General features: G+C 46.5%; 1 protein-coding gene across 2 annotated transcripts in view; it reads right to left on the bottom strand.

Moving 5' to 3' along the window:
• Positions 1-16: 16 nt before the first annotated feature.
• Positions 17-21,577, bottom strand: part of LOC119188194 (26S proteasome regulatory subunit 8) — a 34,282-nt gene continuing 12,721 nt past the window's right edge. For both annotated transcript variants that reach the window (XM_037436121.2, XM_075894842.1), the window contains exons 7-11: positions 12,079-12,242; positions 8,076-8,229; positions 4,250-4,348; positions 1,002-1,199; positions 17-190 (exon numbers count right to left, since the gene is read on the bottom strand). In XM_037436121.2, coding sequence (XP_037292018.2) covers positions 137-190; positions 1,002-1,199; positions 4,250-4,348; positions 8,076-8,229; positions 12,079-12,242 — 669 coding nt within the window. In that variant the 3' untranslated portion in view covers positions 17-136. The remainder of the gene's footprint in view (positions 191-1,001; positions 1,200-4,249; positions 4,349-8,075; positions 8,230-12,078; positions 12,243-21,577) is intronic.

The raw sequence follows: 21,577 nt of genomic DNA, 5'->3' as shown, positions 1-21,577 counted from the left end.
ACAGGGACACTTGAGGTACACAAAAAGCACAGGTCTTTAATTTTCTAAACAGTCGCTCATACCTGTAATGCCTCCGAAAGCTAAATGACAGGCAGTTCAGTGAGCCCCTCTTGCTTTTATGTACACATCCACCTCCTCACTTCCAGAGTTTCTTGATAGACATGTTCTTCTCTGCATCCTTCTGCATCACCTGAGAATGAGAAAATTCGAATAGTTCAGTACTGGGTAGTTCCTGTTAACAGTGAGCCACTGCTCTTTCGAGAGCAGTTCCTTGTCCCTCCCATTATTTCTTTTATAAGAAGGCCTTCCAAAAAACATCTCATGTGAATCATCACTATCCATAAAAATGTCCTTAGCAGATTTCAACGACTGACAACTCGTATTTAAGGACATGAGATCAAAAGATCCAACTAGAGCACCGATTAAGCGAGATATTGGTGTTCAAAAGCATTTATACCTTGAACAAAATGGCTAAAATTCCGCTAAGGACTCCCGAGTCGACTCACTTGGATAAAGCTGCGAGTCTGAGTGAGTCCAAGCGAGTAATATTTGGGCATATCTGAGTCCGAGTGAGAAATATTTTAGTGAATTAGAGTTCGAGTCAGTCTAGTAGAGTAAAACTTTAGTGAGTGTGAGTCGGAGTGAGCAGTAAGGGTGAGTTATGTTTCATGAGCGAGCTCTAAATTTTTCTGCCGACCTGTGGCCTGGATCAGATGGGGCTGCATTTTTGACAACGTGCCAAATCACGCACAAAAATTTCAATCTCCGGGAGATTTTCCAGACAACTGTACAAACGTAAAAACTGGTCTAAATACGGGCATCTCCTGAAAAATCGGGGAGACTTGGCAGGTATATAAAGGTCAAACAATTCAAACCTACTAAGAGAAACTGAGCCTTCTATATTTAGGGGCTCATGTATTGTGGACATGCTTGCAAGCTCTACAGCAATCTTTCTCCTGCCAGTACAAGGGTTGAAGTGATATTGAGAAAGGGGAGCTTACCTTAGCAACGGCCATCTCGAAATCCTCTTGAGTGACATGGACGCGTCGTTCCCGCAGGGCATACATGCCTGCCTCGGTGCACACACCTTTGACCTCTGCTCCGGATGCGCCAGGCATCATCTCGGCAATCTTACGCAGGTTGATGCCTCGCGTCAGGTTCATTTTGCGTGAATGAATGCGCAGAATGTCTAGACGTGCCTGCAGAAAGATGTCATTTCACAAATAGCACGTATGATGAGGAACAGGGCAACTACCGGGCCATGAGAAACAGTTTCCTACAAAAATAACTACGGGGAACGCTGATGTCACTACGCTAGTACACGTGAACTTGTACAATTTTCGTGCTCGTGTCTTTTGTTAGCCTTTTGGTGGTACCGTTAGACGCTTAGCAAGAGACATTGATGCAACAGATAATTGGGTATAAGAGACAGCAGTGTGCCTACATCAAAATAGGTGTTGACATGGAAATGTGAACACAGTACCCTGCTTACAAGAGACAAGGTCTCCTTCCTGGAGCGTTTCCCTTAAAAAGAGATTAAGCTGAATACAGTCGCCGACTGATTTTCTGGACCTGGCCAGTACCACGAAGTAGTCCAAAAAAATAGAACAGTCCGAAAGAATGGTCAAGCTGTGAAAATGATGTTTATTTTGATTAGAAAAGCCTGAAAAAATCCCCTATAATGCCATGCTTCATGCTCTTTTTGGTGACGAGCAAATTCGGTTCTATTTGGGCTATGGTAACATTGCTGACAAGCGCGTTGGCAATCGCTGCGGCCGACCGTTGCAGGTGGCAAAGTTGGTGGCTCTATAGAAACAAGCAAACAAAACTTGATGCCAGTTGCAAAAAGATGCATGCAACGTCTCGCCTGTTTGGTGAGATTTAACACAACACGGTCTGGGCTTCTTTTACCTGCACCAACACCGCACAGTACGTGAGGCTCCAGCATTTCGCCACCATCAAAAGGCTACCATCACGGCCATGATCGAACCCACATGTTCCAGGTCAGCAGCCAGGCACCTTGACCACAAAGTGCCCCCCCCCCCCCCCTTAACGTGCTACTGAGCAATCATGAACAGCAGCGAGCATGTGACGTGCACGATGGCTCAAGCACACTTGGCACATCACTAACACACATCATGTGACAACCAGAAAAACAAATGTGCAGAAAATCAAAACCAATGTATTAATGATGATGATAAAGCTGACTGAAAAAGAAAAGTTTTGCTATTTTCGTAGCCAAGGAAGATCGGACATGGCCTTCGAAACTTGAGCATTGTGCGCGCTTCCAATCTTGGAGGCCATACAACTAGCCACTGCAAGCTAACTTTGACCAGGCCAACAAAAAATCCAACATGACAGCTTTCAAAGTTTAGCAGCATAGCTCAAAACAAACTATTTTCTACAATAAATCAAACTTTGGAACATAAATTTGTTTGAAAATTTGGTCGCGAAAATGCATTAGTGAAATGGGAACTTTCACGGTGCACTTGTGAAGTCCGAAATATCCAAGAAGTCCGAATTTTTAGAGTCAGGAAAATCTGTCGGTGACTTTAATATAAAGTCATCTTTCTGTCTCGCATTCTCTTGAATGCATGAAACAATAAAAAAAACGCCAGGCCTGCGCGGTAGGCGCAGCACAGTCACAGTGAAAGCTGGAAGAGCGGCCTTTCAAAGCCTTTTCAAAACACTCAATGGGTAACTACTGCAAGCACACTTGCTTGGTACCCACTAGGGCATTAATAATGAACTTTTGGGTAGTAGGCCGGCATTCGCTATGCTATTTTTTGTCAGTCTTCTGAGAAGCGTGGTATCCGCAAAACACTTGCTAGGAATTTTGTGTCAATTGTCCATGCAGTGGCTGACGACGATGAGAAATTATGTCTGAAGTGGATATGCGCCACAGTTAATAGGGAAACAAGAACAAGCTTTTGTAATGGGTTGAAGCATTGGACGGGCCAGTCGTTTTGCTAATTGCATTGTGCGAGGACTGGTTGTTCTTTCACTGTTGTAAAATGCTTTATAAGTCCTATTAACACGATTGCTTTCCCGACATCATGCCTGCCTAAGGCAAGTTTGACAACAAGTCACAAGCACTGGTGTAGCTCAGTGGTAGAATACTGGGCTGGCACCCAGCGGACCCGGGTTCGAGCCCCACTTTGTCATTGGTGCAAAGTTCTTTTTCTAATTTCGCGCGATGTGTTTACGGACACCGGAGGCGACGGCAGACAACATGCAACTGCGTGTGACCCGAAAAGTGATCTCATAACAGCTTTCGCTGTACGGCACACAAGCGTAAGAGCTGTCAAACTTCTGACACTACATTGTGATTGCCTATGCCATTGGATTGCCTGTGCCAGTGATTGCCATTGGCCTGTGATTCATAATGAACCAATGCCAAAAAAGTAAAGGTGGCACCACTGAAGCATACACATGGTGTCATAAGTGCTGGCGTAACAAATCTACACTCAATTCTGGTTGACAGTAATAATGAGACAACAGATGAATATGGGCTCCCCTGTTCTGGTGCACATTCTCCTCTACCAACTCATAAAAAATGTGCATACAAATTAGGTGGGCTTGAAAAGGCTGTTGTGCCCTTTACTGCTACTGCTTTATCTTGCATTCCACCTCACATTCCTTTTTTTCAACAATACCCGGCTGGCTCGAGTGCCACTGAACAGCACACGCATCTTAGTAACTGCTGTGGTTATGACATTAAAGATTACCAACATTGTTTAGCAAACAGACTATTATCGCTAAGCGCACAACGTCACCAGGGCTAAGCAATACAAGGAACCGTCAGTGAACAGGAAATGCCTTCTGTGGAACAACCCTGACACTTTCCAACTCCGCAGCGCACATGATAGTGCTGGTGGATAAACTCTGCACACCTACACAGCATGTCGGAACTAAAAATACCAGTACAGCCACAACAGATGTCAATGCTCAGACCTTGAACAACACGTTTGGGTTGAGACCAACGTGAAACTTGCAGATTACATTGCAAGAGCACAGCGACCCTCAACTGTTTGCTAAACAGAGTTCACAGGTAAGGATTTTAGGATGTATGAAAAAGGAACAAGGCATGCATGAAGAGCAGCTCTCACTCAGGTCATCAAGCTATGGCCCCGTCCAAAACAATCGCGCTTTACCAATGCCCCAAATAAAACCAAAACACAGCTACATTCTTATAGCTTACCCAACAATATGCACTGCAGAAGTCTTATGCTTATCACTACTACCATACCTCTTCATTTGGCGGAGGGAACTCGATCTTGCGGTCAATCCTGCCCGGTCTCAGAAGTGCAGGGTCAAGGATGTCGATACGATTGGTGGCCATGATCACCTACAAACACATGCATAGAAATTACTTTTAGGCTACCCTATGACAGAAGCTACCAACTCCTTATGAATTTCCAAAACATTAAGAGAAGCCTATTTATTATGGGAATGAAACTGAAAATATATTACACAGCTGATGAATATTATTACTGCAAATATATTACACAGCTGATGAATATTATTCCAGATAGAGTAGGAGGCAGCTCAAACTCTCAGCTAAACAAACTGGCTTTTGAAGCTCCGGAGAAACAAATGTAGCTAGAAATCAATCTTTTAAAAAATTCTTGTACTTCTGCATATGTGACCAAACTTCACTACTCACGTGAGAGTACATGATTCGTGTAGTATCATTCTCCAGATATATATAAAAAAGTACACATAATACTATGCCAGCTTCTGTTTTGCATTTTTTAGCTGCACACTTAGTTTCAACATGATTGTTTCTCTAACCGTTAAAGCACAAGACATACTGCTATTAGCTTAAATAAAAAGTATTTCTTGTTTTTCTAAGCATATATAAACAGCAACACAGCAGAACCTTGATGCAGTGAATACACATGTGACGAAGTAAAAAAAACCATTGCAGCATTGTTACAGTGTAGGAGGCCTATGCTTATAACTAGAGCTGTGCGAATAGCAAAACTTTGAGTGCGAATCAAATCCAATATTTTTCTAATAGCTCAAAGCGAAATTGCAGGGGAATAAAAAGTGGGAGAGGATTTCTGAGGATATTCTTATGATATATAGCTACATGAAAATGTTTTTTTTTTTTTTGCTATAGGTTGATGAAGCGCTGGCGGGGTGCTGTTTCATAGTTGTCTATCAAGAACGAGGCAATGCGGAGGCCAAATTGTATTAGTACATGATTTGGTGCAACTAAAGTGTTGCCAAGAACACTTCACACATGAGAGGCAAAAATGCTATTTCCTCAGCCTCTCCTCCTTCTTCAACTTCCGTGGAAGCCCAACTGACACGGCAGACAAGGTTGTGCTCCCTTCAAGTTAGGAGTCTCAAATCTGCCTTCTAAACGTCAACATACAAGAACATTTGAAATTAAAGATGCTAAAAATTTTCAGAATTCGATTTTTCGGTCTCCCTGCCCATATTTCGGGTTTTACACACCATTAATTGAGCCCCTACCTCTTCCACACCTATCATCTGTGTTGAAACCAGCGTTTTCTAGAGTCAATACATCTGCGCCCGTAGCGAAGCCTAAAAAAAGCTTTGCCGCGATACGGAAGTGTAAGGAGGTCAAGCATATCAAAAATCTCAAGGGGCCGCTTTTAAATGACCATTTACAGCATTTGCCTTTGGGGAATTTCGAATAGTTTGAATAGAGTTAAACCTGCCTACAACGAACCTCTATAAAACGAATTTCTCTAAGCATTTCTATTCCCCGCCGTTACTCCATAGAAACAACTGTATTTGCGACCTTTATCAATTAAGTAACAGTGGGAGACATCCTTCACATAACGAATTTTTGCCACGCACAATTAACAAATTTCACCCGGATTTTGTCATTTTGGCATGTGCATGCATTTTCTGCGGTTGCCCCGCCGCTGATGTAGCGCGAAGCAGTGGCGGCGCAGCCACCACTACTTTTCAAAATTTGTAACTGAACCTGCATATAACGAAATCCTCCTTATAGTGAAGTTTTTAGGAACTTGTCGATTTCATAATGCCCAGGTTTAACTGTAGCAAAAATTCCAGCGCAAATCAAACTGAACAGCAAAGATTATTAAAAAAATATTTGAAACTCCAAATATTCACACACCAGTAGTTATAACTAATACTGGACACAATTAAGCCATTTTATGGCGTATTCAGTTAGCTGCCCCAGTCCTCTGGCACGGAGTCACCAGATGCCAAGGCAGCTCGCAATCGAAGCACGAGAGGCAGCATACTTGCCGAATATGCTAGCGATCTCAGAGCAGTACGCTTGTAGCGCCACTGTGCAGCCAGCGCGCAATGCTACAAGATAAAAATTCCTGCGCCAATTTGACAAATTGCACCAATCAGTTAAGTGGTCATCTCCAACATGTCTGGATGCAATGACAGCCTTTTGAGCTCAGCCCATAATTCTGGCGATCGTCATCGTGCGAGCTGCTATTTTCAAGGCAAATCACGTGGCTGTCTGTGAGCTGCTGCAACGACCGCATTGACATTTTACCTGCCTTCGGTAGCCGCCTCCTCCTTTTTGACATGGTGCATTTATGGCTTTGTAGATGTGACCTTGCCATACCCATGCTCAAAAATCGCGCTAGCAACGCATGTAAACTGAGTATTACGCGCACGGAGATGTCCCCTTCCGAAACGCGCACTCGCACTGCAGGCGTTCTTCACCTGGTTCACCTGCCGGCAGCAACGTGATTTGCCAGGCGGTTTGTGTCACATGACCCGCCCTCTCTCACTGCACATGTCACATGATCGCACCACGCTCTCACTGCAAAGTCACAGCGGTCAGCAGTGCTCAGAGTCAAAGGCTGACACTCCGAAAAAACAAACCGAAGTTAGTTTGAGCGCTCAAATTCTACCTACGAAATGTGTAGCCATCTTCTGCATATGCCATTAGTGTCACATGCGACTTCTCTATAAGAAGATTGAATGTGTATTTATACTGCTTAGCACAACAAGCAAAATGCTCAAAAATAAGCAGGGAGCCTCACACACCTGATTTCCAACATATCCTTGAAATGCACAGATGTTAATGCAAAATAAAGTAAGCAATACTAGACAGGAAAGACTGCAACACATGTTCACTAGAAGTGTGCCAATATTCAAAATTTCAAATATTTTTCTAATACTGTTTGATATTTGATTCGATTCGCACTGTAATTTTACTATTTTAACTTCCCGAAGACAAACACAGTCAACATCCACTTGGCAGTGACCCCCTTTGATTTTCAATATGCTTCACCCCATCACACTCATGATGAGGCAAAGCTGCCTTTCAGGCTGTCCTGCAGTCGCAAATGTACTGACAAAAGAAAATTCTGGCTCCAAAATGAAGATGATGAATGTGGCAGAGGAGTTACTCAAAGCTGTTTTGGATCTGAAATTTGAGCAGGAAGTCCGAAAAATCCGACGGCAAAGATTTTTAGCACTCAAAATTTCAGACCTTCTGATATATTGACGCTGACGAGACTTATTTGAAACTTCGGCCTACAAAGCAGCACACCCTTGTCCACCACATCAGTGAGCTTCCACAGAAGTTGAAAGAGGAGGAGAGGCTGAGAAAATAGCATCTTTGCCTTTCTCTAGCAAAATGTTGTCAGTAACACTCCTGTTGCACCAAATCATGTACCAATACAATTCCGCATCTGCATTGCCTCATTCTTGATAATAAATACAGTTATGAAACACCACCCTGCCAGCACTGAATCAACCAAGTCAAAAGAAATAATTTCATGTCACTGTCACATAAAAATGTGTTTATGAATCCTCTACAACATTCTTTTTCTGCAATTTCATTTTGAAAAATTCGGAAAACATTCTAGAAATATTCTATTTGATTTGTCCTCACAATTTAATAATCAAATTTATGTTGCACCCCAAATTTTGCTATTTTCACAGCTGTAAGGTTTACACATCTCATAAATAGCAAGAATACTGAAGGTGCACAGCAAAGGTGCACATACTGAACATCGAGGAAAACAGTAGCTGCTCTTCCAAAATAAAGAGAAGCTTTTAGCACATGTGAAACTAGCAACTTCTATGAACGTTTTTCCAACCTTGATGTTCTTGGTTGCCTCAAAACCGTCCAGTTGATTCAGAAGCTCAAGCATGGTCCTCTGGACCTCACTGTCACCACCTGAGCCAGCATCAATACGGGACGATCCAATGGAGTCTATTTCATCCATAAAGATGATAGACGGTGCATGCTCCCTGCAAAATTGACCAGCGTGCTTAGCAGCAATGCAGAGTAGCCAAACCAAGCCCTGCACAGTAAAAAAACCGCACAGTAAACCAGCATCGCACAGCAAAAAAGCCAGGGTGTTCAATTCTTTCACTACCGTGCCTATTAAATCATTCAATTTGATCGGTGAATTTTCAAGATTATATTCTCGCACACTCATGGAGTTTGTCGGCGCCGAACTCCATCTCTAGGTAAGAGATGGAGTTCGGTAAGAACGTGGAAAATGCACAACAAGATCCGCGATGTCGTGGTTGTTTTTTGCTTTAGGGAAGTTTTCCCTCGCCGCAAGAAGTTTCGGGTTGCTGCGTGAGCGCCGATCAAGGCGTTGTTTTCTCATGTGGACATTCCTAAAAGACGAGGCGTTTCTCGCGAATCGAGCGCATCAACAGCAGATTTTGAGGATGTAATCAGTAGCAGCGAGTCTGGAGGAGATGTTGACACATCAAACTTCAGCCCCGATGATGAGGATGCATCAAGTCAAGCCACACCATACGAGTGAATTTCATTTGTATGTGGGGCGCACATTTTGTGGTCTAATTAGTAGTTACGGGCGGTGGAGCATGTACTCACAGCAATTTTACTCCTTTTGAGGGTCCCAACGTTCTACAGACATGATTCCTGGCTACCATCTGTCAAGCGTGTGCAGTGTCGTCCGAGACGAAACCCGGGGGACAAAGACGAAGGAGCGCTACAGAATAAAGTATGCCACTTCGTCCGGGCCATCGATTTTTTCCAGCTGTTTTTCGCTGCACAGCTGACCAGCGATCTGCGACTACATCAACTATGCAAGGATGCACCAAATAAACATAGGTGCATACTTTAAAGCGACAGACATACGCGGAAAGGGGCAGTTCGAGGAGAAACTTCACTGCCGGTGAAGTGACAAAGTGCATTGGAATTCTCATTTACATGGGAATTGTTCAGTTACGTCGCCTTCATCTCTAGTGAAATACCTCAGAGTCATTCTCAGGCCTCTTTTCTCCGAATATTATGTCCACAAGCCGTTTCTTTTTCATTCATTGCCTTTCCGAGTGTCACGGACTCGGAGCAGATAGACCCCATCTGCGATGGCAAGCTGCACAGGATAACCCATCTATGGCAGCACCCTCACTAGCTTTCATTTTTGTAGAAAGAACAATTTTCGGCAATCATTTTTGAAACTTGTACAATCTATTTCCCACATAAGAAACTAAATTGTACAACCCATTTTTCACACAAGAAGCTACAAATTGTATATCTTGAATTATTTTTAAGCTCATTATTTTTTAAGTTGGTCTCCTTTTAAAAGTGTTAATTGTATAATCACTGCATAATTTTTTCATTTCTATAAACAATTTTTAATTGATACATGATAAATCATCGGACAGACGGTTCTTTTAGCTACAGTTTGGTACCAAAGAATGTAAATAAGCCAGTATTATCTAACCACAAAAAATTGCTTTTTACACCTAGTAAAAACGGCCTCTTTTACCGCAATAGCGAAAGAGTTAAAGCACGCAACACATATCCATGACCAATGACAGTCTACGCACTTACCATTTTGCTTTCAACACTGCTTACTTTTGTTGAACATAAGTATGCACAAAAAGGGGGGGGGGAGTCCATTACATAACAAATTTAGAATTGCCACATTCTTTCATGTCACAACTATGCAACAACACGGTCATCTCAGCTTGTTATAGCTGCTGTTGCACAGCATTTCATCTCAATCGCCCGAGAGTTTACTATGTTCGGCGAAAAATATAAGTGAAGAGTCTGATTGCCATATCAGCTCACTTTGCAGTGTTGACACCACTTTGAGCACAGACAACCTGTTGCAATTCATACTGGGAGCGACTGCGCATGCAAGTAATGGTGCTCGCCACACAGCATTAGAGTCTGCCCTAGTTTATTTCACAATAGCATGAAAACTCGCATTATCCGATAGCTAAATGGGCTGTTTGCTTTGTGAAATTCTTCAATGGAATATAATGTTTGGGCATGAACACAAGTAAACTGGGTTAATAGTTTTATTCAAACAAGTGAGACAATCTAAAATATGAAATACTTTCAGGGGTGGAACAGGGTACATGGGTTTGGGAACAGTCCTGGGAGCAGGCGAAATTGCCTTTCGTAGCACGCCAGGAGCAGCTGAAAAAGCCTTTTCAAGCAAATTAGGAGCAGTCAGAGAGAACGTTCAGACGAGATGTAGGCCCGTTTCACAGCACTTGTGAAGCAACATTTGCCCAGTGCCTCATTTTTCACACAACAAGCTGAATTGTGCAATAACCTTATCATTGCGATAGAAATTATGTGGGCGGACAACTAATTTGCTCTCACCACAATGTCCCGTGTAAAGTCAAAATTTAAGACATACCCCTGTGCATACCCTTTACCGATGGGTATTATCATGCAAGTGGGGGCAACGACCACGGCTGCAGCAAGAATAAACGAGCTGACCCATCTCCGTCGCTCGAGGGCTCATGCGATGACATAACCCCACTCTGGAGGCCTCCCGTCAAAGCAGAAGAAACGCCCCATCTGCCTTGAACGAGCATGAAACGGTGCAAGGATGGCGATAGGGAAGGAGTGCCACTCAGGCAGAAACTGTGAACTTTGCTTATAAGCCCGGTCGAGTCGCTGGCACGCGCCCTATCTAGGCCGTCATCAGCAGCAGGCGGCTCCCGTACCCTTTGATGTGCGCTGCTCTCATCGTGGAGACTGCGCGAAAAATGTTTCTTTCCCTGGCGTGGCCGTATTTTTTTACACAAGTGTCTTGTAGAGAACATAAGATCGGATCCAAAAGAGCTAGATGTCAGCCTTACTTCATATAACATTACAATTGATTGCAATCGCACTTGTTGTTGATCCCTTGCGGTGCAGCTGTATCTTTAGCTATGTACAGCCGGCCGAACATTTTTTTTAACCTGAACGCGCTAGCGTGAACTGAGTCCGTAAGAGCCGTATAACACAGCACAGAAGCAAACACATGTGTGCCTAACGAGCAGTCCTGTGCACCTGTCTTTACCAGGCTTTTCCGGAAGCCTTACACCATCTCCGCTCCTCTTAGTACAATTACCGCTATCCTTTCTTTTTTCTTTGATGAACATTGCAATTAAATATATTTTATAAAAAATGTTTCTCCACAAGGGAAAAGCAATGAATGCGATAGCAACAGATTGTTATGTTATACGAAGTATGACTGGCAGCTAGCTCTTTTGGATCCAATATCACACAACTGTACACATCGCTGAAGAGATGCTCTTCTAGCTGTCTCTTCGCATTGGGAGCACAGCACATTACAAGCGTTTACAAGCCATTAGTGCTGATGCTCGAGACGGCGCATGCGCCATCGATCTCGACCCCAGAATCTTCACAACTGCTGTTTGAGTGATTACAACCTTGACGAAACCGCTAATGTAACTGTAACTGTTTCAATGAAAGGGAAGCACAATGTTTCAGCCATGTTTTCAGGCATGGAGGCAACTTGCAGCTGAATTGGGGTGCTGCGGTGCAATATGGCACTGATAAGCGAGTTTGGCGCAACAGGGATGGTTCGGCGCAGGTTGGCGCACAATGGCGCAAATGGTACAGCTGTTTCGACCCTGTACTTTTTGTAAACCACTAATGTAGCTTGCCTTTACTACTGCTATCTTACACAAGTAAACTTTTGGAGCACTTCATGAGTTGTTCACTCGCCTGTGATGACAATGCTGACCAATAACGGCAGATGCAACTCCAGGCTAAGCATAAACTGCTATGTGAAACAATACTTCAACTACAGGAATCCCCTACTGAACAATGTGCTTACATCAACTCCAGCAAAAAAAGCAACTGACCTTGCCATTACAAACAGCTCACGCACCATCCGTGAGCCCTCTCCAATAAACTTCTGTACGAGCTCTGATCCAGAGACGCGGATGAAAGTGCAGTCAGTATGGTGAGCAACCGCTCGTGCCAGCAGCGTCTTTCCAGTACCAGGAGGTCCATACAGCAGCACACCCTGGGTGAATGACAGCAGAAGAGCACTCAACAGAGATAGTATTATGTGAGCAAGGTGAAATTGTTGTCCGGGCTGTGATGTCAAATTTTATTAAAAGTTAAAGAATTATTTCGAAAGTGCTGACCTTCGTCATGAATCACTTGAATGAAAAATTCATGGCTGATCCCTCTTTTTAGGAATCAGCATAACACAAAAGTGAAACGCGTCTTAACAGAGGGAGTTGAGCATTTATTGTACACCGTTTCACCTCAAGGGCAAAGGAATGAATGTTACAGCAACAAACTGTGAAGTCACGCGACGAATGACAAGCAGCTCGAACGCATACACAGGACAAGTGCAGACTAACAACAGTCACAGCTTGGCACTTAAAGCCCGCAGTTCAAATAGAAAGAAACAAGCACGAATAAAATGCACAGTAAACACAGGACAAGCACGAACAACTGCCACAATTGTTACTTCTTCATGTGTTGGCAGCGTGCTCCTTTTGTGAGCACAGCATCAGCAGCAAGAGAAGCGACCTTTCCACCCTCCCGAATCAAGAGTCTGTTAGGCGTCCGTGCAGGAGAGACCACACTTCGTGGAGGCGGCGCTCAACGAAACACAAGAGGTGAAGATCTTTTAGAACGCTCCCAACACGAGCATGTCGCGTCATCTTGCTACTGATGACGAAAGCACTCTGAAATTACAGAGCACTGAGGACCACAAAACGGTGTATAGTGCTTATAAATGGCCTGCCGTTATCTCATATAGCAACGTACATTTCATGGCCTAGTGGCCGGCGCCACGCACTCTGGATCGTGAGGCCGGTGGTTCGATGCCTCGCAAAAGAACCTCTTCTCCTTGTTTCTTTTTTTCTTTGCTGTCTGTACGCATATATTTTACATCATATCTATGACGAAAATATGTCAGCGGAGTCGTGGTGGAACCCGGCATAAAACACTTTTGTGTTAAAAAAAAAAAGACCTGTCAAAAGCTTAAACCTGCACTGGTTAATACACACTACATGACATTTGCTCTACCAGTGTACACATAGTGGCTTAGGAGTTTTCGCTGATGTCAGAGTAAACAAACAGCCACCATACTGTCACGGGGTCGTGACGTGGCTGAAGACAGGAGACTTTGTGTTGGAATTTAACTGTTTATTTGGGCGAACCTGTGCCCGGTAAACGGAAAGTCCGATTACAGTAGCAGTCATGGACTGATAGCGGCGAACGGAGCGTCGGCCGTCAATCAACTACCCACAAGCGGCGAAGCGCGTCGGCATTTATACTCTTGCCGTCGAATGTTCTAGCTGGCGGTGCCGTAGGTTCCAGAATAATCTGTACAGTTCGCAGAGTGGGCGTGATCTTATTGAAATGATCTACTACAGTCCGGAAGCTTCTCGAAAACTGCAGGCGCGGTTTGCGCTGAGAATCGTGTAGTGTTTTAGGACAATAACAAAACTTGGGAAATGGAACGTGGCATTGCCCCCCTCTGAGAAAGGCATCGTCCCGATGCTTTAACTAAAGATGAAGGTACAATAATAATGCAAGAAAGTACAATGGACAAATTGCGATACAATAATAATACAAAAGAACACTGTTTCGGTTTGTTAATGCGCATGAAACGGCTTGAGGCGCGACATGGACAACTTCAGGTCGCGATCGGCGTCGTTGAGAGTTCGTGATGCCGTCGGGCACAACCTCGTAATCAAGTGGGCCGAGACGGCGAACCACCCTGTACGGTCCGAAGTACCGTCGCAGAAGCTTTTCGCTTAGTCCACGTCGGCGCATCGGCGTCCACACCCAAACATGTTCACCAAGCTGGTATTCCATAAAGCGTCGTCGAAGATTGTAAGAGCGGCTGTTGGTCGTCTGTTGATTCTTGATACGGAGACGCGCGAGTTGTCGGGCTTCTTCGGCGCGTTGAAGGTACTCACTCACATCGAGGTTTTCTTCGTCGGTGACGTTGGGTAACATGGCATCGAGCGTCGTTGCCGGGCTCCTTCCGTAGACCAATTTGTATGGAGATATCTGCGTCGTCTCCTGCACCGCCGTGTTGTATGCGAAGGTCACGTACGGAACAATGGCGTCCCACGTCTTGTATTCGACATTGACGTACATTGCCAGCATGTCGGCGATCGTCTTGTTAAGCCGCTCAATGAGGCCGTTGGTCTGTGGGTGGTACGCTGTCTTCCGGCGGTGGTTTGTCTGGCTGTATGCCAAGATCGCTTGAGTTAAGCCGGCAGTAAATGCCATTCCTCTGTCGGTGATAAGGACCTCTGGGGCGCCGTGACGTGGGACGATATTTTCGACGAAGAACTTAGCTACCTCGGATGCACTGCCTTTGGGAAGGGCTTTTGTCTCGGCGTAGCGGGTGAGGTAGTCAGTAACTACCACGATCTACTTGTTTCCGAAAGCGGACGTCGGGAACGGCCCCAGTAGGTCCATACCAATCTGCTGGAAAGGTCGGCAAAGTGGTTCAATTGGCTGCAGAAGTCCCGCTGGCCTTGTCGGTGGTGTCTTGCGTCACTAACAGTCCCGGCATGTCCTCACATAACGAGTGACGTCAGTGGTAAGACGTGGCCAGTAGTACCTTTCTTGTATCCTCGCGAGCGTGCAAGAAACACTGAGGTGCCCTGCCGTCGGATCGTCGTGCAGGGCCTGCAGGAGTTCTGGTCGCAGAGCTGAAGGCACCACAAGGAGGTACTTAGCTCAAAGCGGTGAAGTTTTTCTTTTGTAGAAGACCGTTTCGCAGAAAGAACGACGCAAGTGCGCACTTGAATACCTTCGGAACTTCGGCGGTCCTGCCTTTGAGGTATTCTATTAGGGCCTTAAGTTCCGGGTCGGCCCGCTGTCGTTCAGCGAAGTCGTCGGTAGTTATCGTTCCCAAGAAATAGTCGTCATCCGGGTCGGCGGGTGGTGGTTGGTCGACAGGCGCACGAGAGAGACAGTCAGCGTCGGAGTGTTTCTTGCCGGATTTGTAAACGATGGTAATGTCATATCCTTGAAGTCTCAGGCTCCATCGTGCGAGGCGACCTAAAGGGTCCTTCAACCAACGCAAGGCGTGGTGGTCGCTCACAACTTTGAAGGGCCTGCCGTAGAGGTAGGGGCGAAATTTCGACGTAGCCCAGATGATGGCGAAGCACTCCTTTTTTGTTGTGGAATAATTGGCTTCTGCTTTGGATAGCGATCGGCTGGCGTAACTAATGACCCTTTCAAGTCCGTCAGCCCTCTGCACAAGAACGACGCCAAAACCTACACTGCTTGCGTCAGTGTGTATTTTTGTCTCGGCGAATTCGTCGAAATGGGCAAGTAACGCAGGCGTCTGGAGGCGATGTTTAAGCTCCTGGAAAGCGTGTTCCTGCGGCGTTTCCCACTTGAACTCCACGTCGGCCTTGGTAAGGCTAGTGAGAGGATCGGCCATGCGGGCGAAGTTTTTTGCGAACCGCCTATATTAGGCGCACAGGCCCAGAAATCGGCGCACTGCCTTCTTGTCAGTGGGCGGCGGGAAGTCGGCGATGGCGGCTGTTTTCCGTAGATCGGGACGGACTCCAGACTTGCTAATAACGTACCCCAGAAACAAGAGCTCCTCGTACGCAAATCTGCACTTTCTGGCTTCAGTGCGAGTCCAGACGTCTTGATGGCTTGAAGTACAGCTTCAAAGCACCGAAGATGCTCGTCGAAACTCGAGGAAAACACGACGACGTCGTCCAAGTACACAAGGCAAGTCTGCCACTTCAATCCTGCCAGTACTGTATCCATAACGGGTTGAAAAGTTGCAGGCGCTGAGCAAAGACCGAAGGGCATCACCTTAAACTCGAAGAGGCCTTCTGGTGTTATAAACGCCGTCTTCTCTCGGTCTTTTTCGTCGACTTCGATTTGCCAATAGCCAGTCTTGAGGTCCATTGACGAAAAGTACTTGGCGTTATGGAGCCGATCAAGTGTGTCGTCTATTCGTGGGAGAGGATAGACGTCTTTTCTTGTGATTTTGTTCAGGCGGCGACAATCGACGCAGAAACGTAGGGTCCCATCCTTTTTCTTCACTAACACCACGGGGGATGCCCATGGACTCTTGGACAGCTGGATAATGTCATCCCGCAGCATTTCATCAACTTGTCTCTTCATGGCCTCACATTCTCGCGTCGAAACACTGTACGGACTCTGACGGAGTGGTCTGGCATTTTCTTCGGTTATGATGCTATGTTTCGTAATTGGGGTCTGCTGAATTTTTGATGATGACAAAAAGCAATCTTTGTATTGCAGAAGCAGGGCCTTGAGCTGTTCTTGCTTATGGTTCGGAAGTCTGGGATTGACATCGAAAGCTATGGCAGGGGCTTGGTTCCTCTGAGCAGGTTCTGCAGAATCGGCGAGGGCGAAAGCACTGGTGGCTTCGACAATTTCTTCGATGTATGCGACTGTTGTTCCTTTGTTCACTTGTTTGTACTCATTGCTGAAATTCGTGAGCATAACCGTTGTTTTGCCTCCCCACAGCTCTGCAATTCCTCTTGCGACGCAAATATTTCGGGTGACCAACAGATGCTGACTGCCTTCAACGACGCCTTCCAAGTCAGGTGATTTAGGAGCGCCGACTGAAATTATGACACTTGAGCGAGGCGGAATAGTGACTTGTTCTTCCAGCACATTCAAGGCATGGTTTCCTGCGCGTGCGCGGCGGTAGTGCTTCTTTTGTGGATAAAGTTATCGACTTTGTTTTTAGGTTGATGACAGCACCATGGAGGCATAAGAAGTCCATGCCAAGGATGACATCTCTCGAGCAACGCTGTAGGACTACGAAGTCTGCAGGATAAATACGGCCAATAATGGTGACTCTTGCTGCGCAGATTCCTGCAGGCGTTACGAGATGACCTCCGGCTGTGCGGATTTCAGGGCCTTCCCAAGCAGTCCTAACTTTCTTTAACTTCGCGGCGAATGACCCACTGATGACGGAATAGTCGGCTCCAATATCGACGAGAGCGGTCACACTGTGGCCGTCGATAAGAACGTCGAAGTCGCTAGTTCGCCGTCTCGCGTTACAGTTAGGGCGTGGCGTCGGGTGACGGCTGCGTCGGCTTGTTCCCTGTTCCGCTGCTTCCATGTTGCCTCGTCAGGTTACCTTCGGTAAGTGAGGTTTCGCCGTCAGGACTTTGCCTGCTTGGTGTCATGTTCGGAAAGCTCCGTCGCGACGGCGTCGGAGGATCTTTGGTAGTTCGTCGCACAGCAACCGCACCTCCGTCGGTTGCTGCCTTTAGTTTCCCGGATACGGGCTAGGAGACCGACCCCGTGTTGTGCCAGAGTACTGCCAGTGGTGCGGTGACGTACGGCGGCTGGGCGACGACGAACGGGAAGGACTTCGTGGTGTCCACTGAGTTCCTGTCAGGTAGTCGGCGATGTCACGTGGCCGTTCTCCTGGCTGTGGACGCGGTGCATTGACGGCGAAGCTACTCAGTCCCATCTGTCGGTACTGGCAACGGCGGTATGTGTGTCTGGCCTCGCCGCAGTGGTAGCAGAGCGGGCGGTGGTCAGGGGTGCACCAGACGTCAGTCTTCCTCGACGCACTGCACTGAGCCGCTGGCGAACGGTAGTACATCGGTGGGGGTGGTGGCGGCGGTGGCGGCGTCTGGCGACGGAAGTGCGATGGGGCAGCGTTTTGGCGTGCGCGTGGAGGAGGGGCGTAGCGGCGGGCTGCAGCAGCATAGCTCATGGCTTGCAGCTGAGGCTCTCGAGACTGAGGAACGCCCAGCGATTGCAGGATCTCCTGGCGTACGATGTCCGCGATGGATTCCACGTGAGGCTGCGCTGAAGGAAGTAGTTTTCGCAGCTCTTGCACAATCGCTCGGATCGTCTCACACAAGTCAGTGGTTCCAAGCGCTTGAATGCCGGCGTAGCTTGTAAACGAGAAGCTACGGTTATATTGCCGTGTGCGCATCTCGAGCGTCTTCTCTATCGTAGATGCTTCTGAAATTGATTCAGCGACCGTCTTCGGCGGGTTTCTGATCAGCCCGGCGAAGAGTTCCTGCTTTACTCCTCGCTTAAGCAGACGGACCTTCTTCTCCTCGGACATGTCGGAGTCAGCGTGGCGGAAAAGTTTAATCATGTCTTCGTGAATAGCGCCACATTTTCGTTTGGCATCTGCATGCGGGTTTAGAGGAGAGCTGCGGCCTTCTCCTTGCGCACCACACTTGCGAAAGTGGTGAGGAACCTGGCGCGAAAGACGTCCCACGTTGTAAGGCTTCGCTCTTGATTCTCGAACCAGGTCCGAGCAGCATCTTCTAAGGCAAAATACACATTCCGGAGCTTGTCATCGTCTGTCCAGTCATTGAAGGCGGCGACGCGGTCGAACCTTTCAATCCAGCTTTCCGGGTCTTCCAGTGGCGAACCGTGGGAAGTTGGCGGCTCTTTGGGTTGCCGGAGCAGAAATGGTGCAGGCTGCACGGGGGCGGTCATGGTTGCAGTAGTTGATGTCGGGATCTGGGTCTGCCTGGCTGCTTCAAGAAGGGGCCCGTACTCTGGCTGTAGTCCCCTCTGCCTGCGGCTTGTTCGCTGTTCGGGGTTAGCGTCCGTGTCTTTTTTGCCGCTTGGTCTGGGGTCGCGGCTTGAAGGGGGCGTCCGGAACATCAAAGAAGCAGCACCTCCACCAGATGTCACGGGGTTGTGTAGTGGCTGAAGACAGGAGACTGTGTTGGAATTTAACTGTACATTTGGGCAAACCTGTGCCCGGTAAACGGAAAGTTCGATTACAGTAGCAGCCTTGGACTGACAGCGGCGAACGGAGCGTCAGCCGTCGATCAACTACCCACAAGCGGCGAAGCACGTCGGCATTTATACTCTTGCCCTCGAATGTTCTAGCGTTATCTCTGGCAGACGCGTAGGTTCCAGAATAATCTGTACAGTTCGCAGAGTGGGCGTGATCTTATCGAAATGACCTACTACAGTCCCGAAGCTTCTCGGAAACTGCAGGCACGGTTTGCGCTGAGAATTGTGTAGTGTTTTAGGACACTAACAAAACTTGGGAAATAGAACGTGGCAACACAATAGTGATACAAAATGAAGCACAATGGAGTGGTAAAAGCATATAAAGCTCATATCACTCCTGCATGTACGTGTGCCATTTTTCAAGCAAAGCATACAATGGGTGTGTTCCAATACTGACCGTAAATGGCTAAATAGACAGCTAAATAGACGGCGGCCACATTAAGTCCCATTTCTCGTAGCCGGCAAAACAGACAGCTCCGGGAAGACGGCATCGCAGACAAATACGATGCAGGCTACTTTGCTGTCTAAGCAAATGGGCTCTTCAGCGAATCACTCAGGCAGATCAGATCTCCCCAAAATGGTTGTCTGCACACAAGCACACGCTTCTCCAGACGCTCAATGTGAGTAGCGGTAATTTTTTTTTTAGATTTCATTTCGGAATAAGCCAAAAACACAACAGTTATGTTTGTTTATTTTAGATTCCTTTTCTCGACGCAAGTGGCGCCTCGTCGCGTAAAAGCCGTCCAGACATGTTCCATTTTTCGGATAGCATGGGCTCGGTGCTGCATTCTGAGCTGTATGCTTAGACTGTCTTTGATGCTCTCTAAGAATTGGAACACAGCCAAATAAAAAACAAAAATAGTGACCCAGCCCTTCTGCCTACTATAATAGATTAAACTACATGGCAGGCAAGAGCATCGAAACTTCCCGAGATATAAGGAAATCTTGGTGTGATTAAAGTAGAACCAGCTATTACAGCTACACTGGTGTTACCATTTTATTGCTTTAGTTCAACAGTAATTAACCATAGCATTATTAAAACCTGGTCAAGCTTCCGTGAACGAAAGCATACAGGCTTCATGTTTCACACCACTGCTGCGTACTTTGTCTGGTGATCCGAAATTCGTTAGTCTGACACCAACTTTCCATTGACTATGCCGAACCCAGAAGCCATAAAAACGATAATAAGAAGCCAAGTAACCTATAAGTACAGTGAATTCAAACAACAGTGTGCCCATACATTCAACCGAATAACCATCAGTGCTGCTTTTTAGATTTTCGTGCTGGCACACAGGCACCACTGCAATGCAAACCTATACATACATACCAGCTAAATCTATCTGCAAGTAGGAAAACTCAACTTTGCATAAAAGTAATGCTCAAAATGGTAAATAACTCTGACACCCATTTGGCTCCACCACATATTTTATAGAGCCAATGTTACCTACATGATCGTATAAAACTTCAACTGAAGCCCTTCTAATTATATTTTTCAGATGTTCTACCACAGTTGGAGGTTTGAAACTGTCGTTCATGCTGTTAAAACCCACCACATGGTCTATGCTGATTACTTTGCAGAGTCAAACCAGTGCAATAAAATGTTGATCCTTTTGCAACCGCAGTAGTTGAAAAACCAGCTTTGCCACAAGGCAAAGGCGTTATGCCACCATACATGCATAACATATAGCGTGTACTAAGAATAAGAAGGGGCCTACAGTAAAAATATGAATTGTGTTCTTTCATTACACTCGCACACACACACCCCATGTCCCGCCGTGGTGGTCTAGTGGCTAAGGTACTCGGCTGCTGACCCTCAGGTTGTTGGATCAAATCTCGGCTGCGGCGGCTACATTTGCATTGGAGACTGAAATGTTGTAGGACCGTGTGCTCAGATTTGGGTGCACGTTAAAAAACCTCAGGTGGTCGAAACTTCCGGAGCCCTCCCCTATGGCGTCTCTCATAATCATATGGTAGTTTTCGGACGTTAAACCCCACATATCTAACTATCTACACACCCCCCATAACCTATCAGTTTTTGAACACTGTAATGACCGTCATCATTATTGAAGTCTTTCGGTCTTTGTGAGCTGGACGAAAATATTTCGACATATTCCAAGCAAGGATGTGCCGTCAAGGCGGGTTGATTTCCTGTCAGCAAAACGTGAACGAGGGGTTCGGGACCGGTTTGCGCAAAGAAAACGCACGAGCCAAGAACGGCCATTGTCAGGCTTTCGAGGCAAACAAGGAAGCAGCGGGGCCATTTTCGAGGTCATCGAGGATCTGGAAAGACCGGAACCAGCGTGGTATTTGCAGTTTGAGCTGAACGCTAAAACCAAACTGGTTGTGGCTGCACCTTTCGAGGAGAAGCGGAGACCCGGAAATTCGCAGCTAAGCCACACCTTCTAGCAAACAACGAGGAGTGGAATGTGGGGTTGAAGGAAAGGAAAAGGGCTGCAGCCCCCTTGCAGGAGCCCGCCTCGGCGACGAGGGATTAGTCGACCACTCCTCCTTCCTCCTTCCCCCTTTCTTCATATCCTACCCGAACGCAGTCCGGCAAGTTTGGCCCATGTACCGGGAGCCAGTTTTTCGAACCTCACCCAA

This window comes from Rhipicephalus microplus, chromosome 1 (assembly GCF_043290135.1).
Source record: "Rhipicephalus microplus isolate Deutch F79 chromosome 1, USDA_Rmic, whole genome shotgun sequence".
Classification (NCBI taxonomy): Eukaryota; Metazoa; Arthropoda; class Arachnida; order Ixodida; family Ixodidae; genus Rhipicephalus; species Rhipicephalus microplus.
Note: the sequence above shows the minus strand (reverse complement) of the source record. Positions and strands in the feature narration are given on the sequence as shown.